This window comes from Aquarana catesbeiana, linkage group LG05 (genome assembly GCF_042186555.1).
Source record: "Aquarana catesbeiana isolate 2022-GZ linkage group LG05, ASM4218655v1, whole genome shotgun sequence".
NCBI lineage: Eukaryota > Metazoa > Chordata > Amphibia > Anura > Ranidae > Aquarana > Aquarana catesbeiana.
The window spans coordinates 653517994-653528295 of record NC_133328.1 but is presented as its reverse complement, the minus strand read 5'-3'; the positions used below and the strand labels follow the sequence as shown (position 1 = coordinate 653528295).

General features: G+C 44.7%; 1 protein-coding gene across 5 annotated transcripts in view; it reads right to left on the bottom strand.

Annotated features, from left to right (window-relative positions):
• Positions 1 to 1390: 1390 nt before the first annotated feature.
• Positions 1391 to 10302, bottom strand: part of SMARCD3 (SWI/SNF related BAF chromatin remodeling complex subunit D3) — a 30261-nt gene continuing 21349 nt past the window's right edge. For all 5 annotated transcript variants that reach the window (XM_073632605.1, XM_073632607.1, XM_073632608.1 and 2 more), the window contains 4 exons: positions 5696 to 5831; positions 4041 to 4163; positions 3825 to 3926; positions 1391 to 2650 (listed from right to left, as the gene is read on the bottom strand). In XM_073632605.1, coding sequence (XP_073488706.1) covers positions 2597 to 2650; positions 3825 to 3926; positions 4041 to 4163; positions 5696 to 5831 — 415 coding nt within the window. In that variant the 3' untranslated portion in view covers positions 1391 to 2596. The remainder of the gene's footprint in view (positions 2651 to 3824; positions 3927 to 4040; positions 4164 to 5695; positions 5832 to 10302) is intronic.

The window sequence follows — 10302 nt, the reverse complement described above, 5'->3', positions numbered from 1 at the left end:
GTGATGATAATGATGATGATGGTGGTGATGAAGATAATGATGATGGTGATGATGAAGATAATGATGGTGGTGATGATAATGATGATGGTGGTGGTGAAGATGATGATGGTGGTGATGATGATAATAATGATGGTGATGAAGATAATGATGATGATGGTGGTGATGAAGATAATGATGATGGTGATGATGAAGATAATGATGGTGGTGATGATAATGATGATGGTGATGATGAAGATAATGATGATGGTGGTGATGAAGATAATGATGATGGTGATGATGAAGATAATGATGGTGGTGATGATAATGATGATGGTGGTGGTGAAGATGATGATGGTGGTGATGAAGATAATGATGATGGTGATGAAGATAATGATGATGATGGTGGTGATGAAGATAATGATGATGGTGATGATGAAGATAATGATGGTGGTGATGATAATGATGATGGTGGTGGTGAAGATGATGATGGTGGTGATGAAGATAATGATGATGGTGATGAAGATAATGATGATGATGGTGGTGATGAAGATAATGATGATGGTGATGATGAAGATAATGATGGTGGTGATGATAATGATGATGGTGATGATGAAGATAATGATGGTGGTGATGATAATAATGATGATGGTGGTGGTGAAGATGATGATGGGGGTGATGAAGATAATGATGATGGTGATGATGAAGATAATGATGGTGGTGATGATAATGATGATGGTGATGATGAAGATAATGATGGTGGTGATGATAATAATGATGATGGTGGTGGTGAAGATGATGATGGGGGTGATGATGAACTCTCATATGCCGGCTCTGATGTCTCAGATTCTGGTCTGATTCTCACCGTTTGCTCATATTTATGATAATATGTGAACTCACCTTTTATATTTTTCAATAAATCTTTATGGAACTAAAAAGGAGAAGGAAGTAAGGATCAGGTTTGTTTCCGGAGAGAAGAAGTCCATTCTCCGAGGACACCTCCAACAAAAATGGCACCCAAGAGCCATTGATCCGGCTTCTGGAAGGCGGCAGTATAACCCAATGGCCCTGAACTACTCATGCTGAACCTCTTGTGCTCAGGAAAGACACCACAGACCAGGGGGGCTCAGGGTTTGATATTCAACTCTCAGACTGACATTTCCTTTGATCAATGATTTATTATTCCTTCCCTTCCAGGCCGAGTGTCCCATGCTGCCCCTTCTTACCTCCATCGGCTAACTTTACTATCCAAGAGGATGAAGCTGAAAGCGGCCGCTCTGTGTCACTAGGCCTGGAATGGAACTTTCCCAGTCAGTTTATGGTGATGTGCAGGTGGCCGTGTCTCCCTAGGCTGCTGCCTACATGGCCTATACAGAAATCCCGCCCCATCTCTCATACAATGGAGTCGGACACGTTGGTAGAAATGAATTTATTTCAATGTCACTTAGTGACTCTACACACATAGCAGCTACACCGGTAACCACAGTCCTATCTATCTGCACAGTACTAACTAACAGCCCCACTAACCCACCCTGTGCTGACCACTCACCCACATGGCCGGGAAACCCAGAGAGACATGGAATAAGCTCGCCCACTAGGGCGGGGGGGGGGGGGTATTGCATCATTTGGGTCTTTATGCTGGTGGGGGAGGGGTGACTCGGGTGGAGCGTTTTGGGTTTGGATTGCATCTTTATTATTAGGGTTTGTGTTCAGTGGGGGAGGGGGTGGCTTGGGCGGAGCTTTTTGGGTCTGGATTGCATCATTTGGGTCTTTATGCTGGTGGGGGAGGGGTGACTTGTGGCAGAGCTTTTTGGATCATATCTTTGGGCAATTATAAACAGATTGAGCGTTGACTCAGGAATGTTGACTAGCAGAGCGATCGTCTTCATATATCAGAACATGTCCCGGGGATTGTCCCTCTTGGTGATTGGTTCCTCTAAGCTGCCTGGTTCTCGGAATCTCGTCCCGGTAATCAGGGGGAGGGGATTATTTGGGAAATCTTCCGGCCAGATTTCGGGAGTGGAAAGAAATTCTTCTATAAAGCAAATTGTATTTTTTATACAAAAGTAAAAACGGAAATCTCTTCTGATGTAGAAAAACGTGACGTGAGTCCCTTCATTTCTCGGTCAGCTCTGTGGGGGAGACATGAAGCTGCTGTCCCTGTATACTAAAAAAAAATAATACTGAAAAGGGTATCCCGCCTGGAGGAGGTCTTCTGCCCGGAGGGGGTATCCCGCCTGGAGGAGGTATTTTGCCCGGAGGGGGTATCCCGCCTGGAGGAGGTATTCTGCCCGGAGGACCCTGAACGGAAAGGTCCCTTCCTCGTCCTTGCAGCTCTGGCTTAGTCCAGATGCATTGTGGGTTCGATTTGGAGATTACAGACACTTTACACAATGGTCAGTAATACTTCTAGAACATGGATTGGCACTTCTCAGGCAGCTCAAGCATTGTATCGGTAAGAATGTCTCTTGGGAGTAAAGTGTTGGAAAGAGAGGAGAGAGAGGCATGCAGAGAGCCCGGGACGAGGCGACATCGGGAAGTCGGTGGTACTTGTCCTTTGTGGATTGGTCAGGAGTGAGGGCCATAAAGGACTCCAATACTGAGACAAGCGGTTCTGGAATTATGTATTTCGAACCCCCAGAGATTGCTCCAATTCTTGTCTTCTCTGCTGGATCTGAAAGAGATGACAGTAGGGTGAGTCCTTCCCTGGAAACCTACCAAACAGCCTATAGATTCCATGCTAACAAGTTTGGGGTCACTGTCCAGCCCTAAACTGAGTGGTGTTTTGGGGAGGAGAAGTTTTGAGAACTATCGATGTGTAAGATATATAACAAAAAATCATGAGATCTTAGAACCCTTCTTTTATCTATAGCGCAGTAAACATTATATGGAGACTCCATGCTAAACTTCCTCTATAGGTACACAAGCTACATGGAGATGGCCCTGATGAACTTCCCCTATAGGTACACAAGCTACATGGAGATGGCCCTGATGAACTTCCTCTATAGGTACACAAGCTACATGGAGATGGCCCTGATGAACTTCCCCTATAGGTACACAAGCTACATGGAGATGGCCCTGATGAACTTCCCCTATAGGTACACAAGCTACATGGAGATGGCCCTGATGAACTTCCCCTATAGGTACACAAGCTACATGGAGATGGCCCTGATGAACTTCCTCTATAGGTACACAAGCTACATGGAGATGGCCCTGATGAACTTCCCCTATAGGTACACAAGCTACATGGAGATGGCCCTGATGAACTTCCTCTATAGGTACACAAGCTACATGGAGATGGCCCTGATGAACTTCCCCTATAGGTACACAAGCTACATGGAGATGGCCCTGATGAACTTCCCCTATAGGTACACAAGCTACATGGAGATGGCCCTGATGAACTTCCCCTATAGGTACACAAGCTACATGGAGATGGCCCTGATGAACTTCCTCTATAGGTACACAAGCTACATGGAGATGGCCCTGATGAACTTCCCCTATAGGTACACAAACTACATGGAGATGGCCCTGATGAACTTCCCCTATAGGTACACAAGCTACATGGAGATGGCCCTGATGAACTTCCTCTATAGGTACACAAGCTACATGGAGATGGCCCTGATGAACTTCCTCTATAGGTACACAAGCTCTAATGGACATTTTGATTCCTGCTATTGTAATGCGATGGATATGGACCGTGCTCAGACAGCAGTGAGGGGCCAGTATGTGCAGATGCTTTCCAATCTCCTTGGTTTGTCTCTTGGAATAGACTTCCTGATAGTGACATTTTGGACAAAATTTAGATTCTCCTGCACATAGAAGGCCACCATAGGATTAGGACATCTCACCTTACAGTAGAAGTAGCGGCTGACCGCCTCCTGTGACCAGGGTTCCTGGTAGAAGTCGGCTCTCCGTTCCTGTTCTGGATTCCCCACGACATCAGTCATGATCTAAAAAGAAAATAGAGGAAGTGGGGTTAAACATTGTGATACGCGGGGGTCACACATTGTGATAGGTGGAGCAGTCATAATGGAGGTCAGGTGGACAACACTTTGTTCTCTTACTTTGAGGTCTCGGCTCTGGGACAGAAGCCAATCTTGGATATATCCTTTTGGATCTCTAGAAAAGCTTAACATGAAATCTCGCTGAATTTTCAGTTGGTTGATGGATTCAATGGTTTCATGGATCTAGAGATGAAGAAATCAGATTAGAATCATCACGAGTCCAATGATATTTCAGCTGGTGGAAACGCATATCATCCCTGAGGACACACCAGGACCATGATGGCGTCTAGTGAATGTTCCACCTCCATAATTCCCAACTTTCAGAGATGGGGAGGAGGGACACCTTTCAGCACAATGTATGCAGACAAAGGACAACACCCCCTGCCATGCCCCCTATTACACAGACTAGGAAAAACGAATATGCAAACAATGGTTGGTTAAACCCACAAGAGGCTATGGATGGTTTGGGAAAAGGAGAGGAAGGGTTAGAACCTCAGTCAACTTTTTATTGTTTTCTGTGTCCCCATTTGGGAGACTGTTCCTCACTTCCTGTTTATTTGATGGGCATAAAACAATACAGGAAGTATGAGTAAATCTCCCCAAAGGAGGAACTAATAGAAGTAACAGAGTTAGGAAGCATTGGGAGGGGTTAGGAAGTGTTGGGGTTGAGAGGAATTGGGAAGTGTTGGGGCCGGGAGGAGTTGGGAAGTGTTGGAGTTGGCATGGTTTGGAAGGAGTTGGGAAGTGTTGGGACAGTTTGGAAACGTTAAGGTTGGGGTGGTTTGGAAGTGTTTGAGTTGGGAAGGGTTGGGAAGTGTTGCGAGGAGTTGGAAAGTGTTGGGACGGTTTGGAAGTGTTGGTGTTAGGAAGGGTTGGGAAGTGTTGGGAAGGTTTGGAAGTGGTGGAGTTGGGAAGTGTTGGGGACAGTTTGGAATTGTTGGGGTTGGGATGGTTTGGAAGCATTTGAGTTGGGAAGTGTTGGAGTTAGGACAGTTTGGAAATGTTGGAGTTGGGAAAGGTTGGGAAGTGTTGGTTTGAGAGGGGTTGGGAGGAATTGGGATAGTTTGGAAGTGTTGGGTTTGGAATGTGTCAGAGTTAGGAGATTTCAGGAAGTGTTTGGGTTGGGAGGGTTTGTGAAGTGTTAGGAGTGGTTAGGAAGTGTTGGGGTTGGGATGGTTTGTAAGTGTTAAAGTTGGGAAGTGTTGGGGTTGGGAGGAGGTTGGATATATTGGGGTTGGGATAGTTTGGAAGTGTTGGAGTTGGGAAGTGTCAGGTTTGGAATGTGTCCGGGTTAGGAAATGTTGGGGTTGGGAGGGTTTGTGAAGTGTTGGGAGGGGTTAGAAGTGGTTTGAAAGTAGTGGGGCTGGGAGGATTTGGAAGGGTTGAACCCTCTGTCAGAATCTTATTGGTTATTCCTCTATGGGTCTCCAAGCTTTCTGAACAAGGGGCCAGTTTACGGTCCTTTAAACTTTAGGGGAGCAGACTGTTGCCATTGGGAGTAGAAGTTGTCCTTGCGTCAGTGGGAGTAAACAATGCGTCTTTGGTATAGGGGGTAGTCAATTTCCCATCCTTGGTGTCAGTGGGAGAAATAGTGCCCCTCTGTTGATGTCAGTAGCAGGAATTACACCCATTGTTGGTGTCCGTGAGAGGCAAAGTGCCCCAAGGGTCATCCAATTCTCTATACTAGGGTCTCCAGCTCATCCCAGCAGCCCTACCTTGTTGTCCAGTGCTGAGATCTCCTGTTGGTTTGCTGTGGACAGCAGAAAACTGCTCATCTGGCCCTTCAGAGGATCCTCTACCTCCACATCGATGTCATAGCATGCAGTCTTCTTTTGGTCGGTGGGATCCACACTGCACAGACATCATCAACAACATATGACAGATATCTGGGAAAGTGTCCTGAGATCTACAGACCTACCCCCCAACTTTCTAAGATAACACAAAGGATCTAATCCTGCAATGCCCAGCAGAGACGCCGACCATGAAGAATTAAACACACAACAAACAACTGAGCTTGATACAAACGGGCTTTTAAGCATAAAGGAATTTTTCCACAACACCCATTAGTGAAAAAACATCTTGGACTTTCCTTTACATCAAATAACCAACGTATGAATGGGGAGGTTGGATGAAAGGTTTAATGTAGGAGAACATTTCTGGTAGTTAACACATTCATTATAGAGGTCTACACATCAGACCAAAACTAAGGACACCTGAGGAGGAGGACAGAGTTTAGAAAAAACCCTCCAAATCAGTAACAGAGAGGACTATGAGGCAAGGAACCCCATGGAAACATAACCAACTTCTATAGGCCAACATACAGCTTTCCCCGGAGATCTCCTCCCCAACACCATATAGCACTACATGACAGTGTGGTCCTGGGCCATGTAGCTGGGGGAGGGGTTGTTGGTGTCTCACCTCCAGGATTTTCAGTCCTCTTACAGTTATTGAACAGGTAGGGGACTCAATTCTTAGAAGGACAGAGAGGGCAATCTGTAACAAAGACCTGAAGCGCCCAACTGTATGTTGTCTACCGGGCGCTCGGGTTCGGCACATCACGGATCTTGTGGACAGATTACTGGGAGGGGCTGGGGAAGACCCGGCTGTCATGGTGCACGTTGGCACCAATGACAAAGTCAGAGGCAAATGGCAAATTCTCAGGAATACTACCGGTACATCAAGCCACACCAGAGAGGCAGAGGGAGATTAGGGAAGTAAACAAGTGGCTGAAGAGCTGGTGTAGTAAGGAGGGGTTTGGGTTCCTGGAGGACTGGGCCGACTTCTCAGTCGGTAACCGGTACTATAGAAGGGACGGACTGCACCTAAATGAGGAGGGTGCAGATCTGCTGGGAATGAAGATGGCCAAAAAGTTAGAGGGGTTTTTAAACTAAGCGATGGGTCCAGAGACAGAGATAACCAGCGCAGATCATATTCCAGAGGGTAGTATTGGGGGCATTAGTGGTAGTTTGACCGAAGCACATACACCCAAGATGAGTATAGTAACAAGTCCTAGTTGCAAACTCGGAACACCCAATACGAGGATAATATGTGACCGGTCTAAACTACGTGGCATGTTCACCAATGCCAGGAGCCTGGCGGACAAGATGGGTGAACTAGAGATACTTGTCCAACAAGATGTGTTACCGGCGCAAAACTCAGATTTAATAACCCATCAATCTAGTTTGCTGCAATCATGTGGGTCCCCCCATATTTTGTTAGCACTAGCACTTTATACAGTGATTGGTAACACAATAAGATATTTCACCTAGATACATTTTGATCAGAAATAATAGATGGGAAGGATACGTTTTTTGATATAAAGCCAAAATAAGAGAAAAATATCAATATACCAATATAGATGGCAGAGAAAAACACTTCATTATAGGATCAATATAGAAATATTTTTTACTTTGCACAATTTGCACACTTTATGGTGGTTATTATACACAAAAGTTAGCGCAATCCACTTTTTCTAGAACTAGAGATACTGTTGTACAAGGAGGATTTGGATTTTGTGGGAATTTCAGAGACTTGGTTCAACAGCTCTCATGATTGGCTGGCAAACATTCAAGGGTATACCCTATACTGCAAGGATAGAGAGGGTAAAAAAGGGGGAGGGGTATGCCTATATATCAAGAATAATGTACAAGTGAATGTGAGAGATGACATCACTGAGGGAGCTAGGGAGGAGGTGGAATCCTTATGGGTAGAGCTCCAAAGGGATGAAGCTAAGGGGAAAATAATACTGGGAGTATGCTATAGGCCCCCTAACCTGAGGGAGGAAGTGGAGACGGATCTCCTATCACAAATTGGATTAGCAGCAAGGATGGGAAGTGTTATCATAATGGTGGATTTTAATTATCCAGACATAGACTGGGTGGAGGGAACCGCGCATTCATTTAAGGCTCGCCAGTTCCTTAATGTCTTGCAGGACAATTTTATGGGTCAGATGGTAGACGCACCAACTAGAAATAAAACATTACTGGATCTACTGATTACCAACAATACAGACCTGATAACAGATGTGGAAATACGGGGCAATTTAGGTAACAGCGATCACAGGTCAATTAGTTTCAGTATAAATCACACAAATAGGAAACATGAAGGGAATACAAAGACACTGAATTTCAAAAGAGCCAACTTCCCTAAACTACAAACCTTGCTAAAAGGCATAAATTGGGATAAAATATTAGGAACAAAGAATACGGAGGAGAGATGGGTTTGCTTTAAGAGCATATTAAATAAGGGCATTAGCCAATGTATCCCATTGGGTAATACATTTAAAAGAGCGAACAAAAATCCTGGATGGCTTAACTCCAATGTAAAAATGCATATAAAAGCAAAGGAGAAGGCCTTCAAAAAATACACGGTTGAGGGATCATCATCAGCATTCAGACTTTATAAAGAATGCAATAAGAAATGTAAGGGTGCAATTAGGATGGCTAAGATAGAACATGAAAGACACATAGCGGAGGAGAGCAAAAAAATCCCAAGAAATTCTTTTTAGTTTCAATGTTTTTTATTACAAATTTAAGTCATCATAAAGACGCTTACGTTCAAACAATCGTCATGAAATAGTTACAAGGATGCGTTATCCAATAAGATCAGAGTCCCTGACCCGGTAAACATCACTAAAACATAATAATCAAGAATATAGAGTATTTGGGGAGACTTTACTGTCCCCTGGCAGCATCCTACCAAAAATTTGCCACATGGCATTGCCGAGCCAATAGCAAGAAAATGAAAAAATAAAGAAGAAAAAGAAAAGTTTTAAAGGGGGGATGGGGAAAGAATCAGAAAAGAGTAGGGTTGGGTGGGTCCCTTCACCCCAGGTTCCCCTCATGAAATAGCCACGCCCTCAAGGAGCCTGAATATAAGCATTCCATGGGTTCCACACTTTTTCAAACCTAGTTTGCTTATGTTGTCGAATACTAGTCAGTTTTTCATTGATCCATGATATCTTGTGTTTCACCAGTTCAATATTGATTACAGGCGATTTCCATGCACGCGCAAGTTATTTTAGTCGCTAAAAGAATGAAGAATATGGGAGATCGCAGATGTCTGGGGATCTCCTCCGGGAGATCACTAAACAACCCCGTTTTGGCCCTTCTAGGTATATTTTGTCCAGTAGAGTAGATTAGGTTGAACATCCTAATCCAGAAACGTTGGACCTTCGGGCAAGACCACCAGACATGATACATATCTCCTTCCTGTCCACATCCCCAAAAGCAAAGGGGTGAAGTACCAGGGTATAATTTTGCTAGCCTTGTAGGAACAAAGTACCAATAGTTCACCTCCACCAATGAGGTGTTGAGAATGCCTTTGTGCACCATGGTCGACCATTTCGTCCACACCTCCTCCTCAACTATCTCCTATCTCCCCTAGGTCCGCCTCTCATGCTGTTTGGTAGGAGGGTTTGTTACCCTGATTGTTAAACATGGTATATAATTCCGTAATCCCCCCTGTGATTCTGGACCTCTCACACATCTATTCTCAAGCAGGGTCCTAGTGGTAATATCCATCTCATCTCTCATTAAGGTTCGTAGGAAGTGTATAATTTGGCATAGACGATATGTCTCCGTAGGGGGCATTTCTAAAGTTTCCTGAAAGTAGTTGGGCTGTCTTATCCCCTTATGATCTATGAAGTGAGCAATTCTGTAAAGACCCTTGTTAACCCACCAGGTGAATTGGGTACTCTGTTGGCCTGGGATGAAATGAGGATTGTTGAAAAGTGGAGCCAAAGGTGAATGGATTTTAGGGGATACAATTTACATGCTGTGTCCCACAAACGCAAGGAGTGGGATAAAGAGGGGCTCAACACCGCCCGGCGCTCCTTCTCAGGGAGCCACATAAGGAGATCTAAGGGAATGGTGGGGCCTCCAGGTGGACTCAGTCAGGTCTATATCTTTCATAAAAAATTTGGTATAACTGGACCAATTGTGTCGCTCTATAGTATCGCAGGAAATGCAGAACTCCCGGCCCACCTCACCATTTAGACCTATACTGGGTAGAGCAGGCCACCCGATACCCTCCCTTGTTCCAAATAAATTTATAGATCAGGGACTGTAACTTCCGGAAGAAACCAGGAGGAACTGGAATCTGAAGGGACCTAAAAGAACCTTCATTTTAACAGCCGCTATTCTACCCATCCAGGAAATAACGCGGGTTTGCCAAATTTTTTAGGTCTCGTTCTGTGGAGTCATAAAGAGGAGTGTAATTCGCCCGATACAATGTAGCAAAGAAGTCAGTTTAAGACACGGGAGCACCACAATGAGAAGAAGGGCCGTATAGAGTCTACATCCGGGAGATTTATATTTAGAGC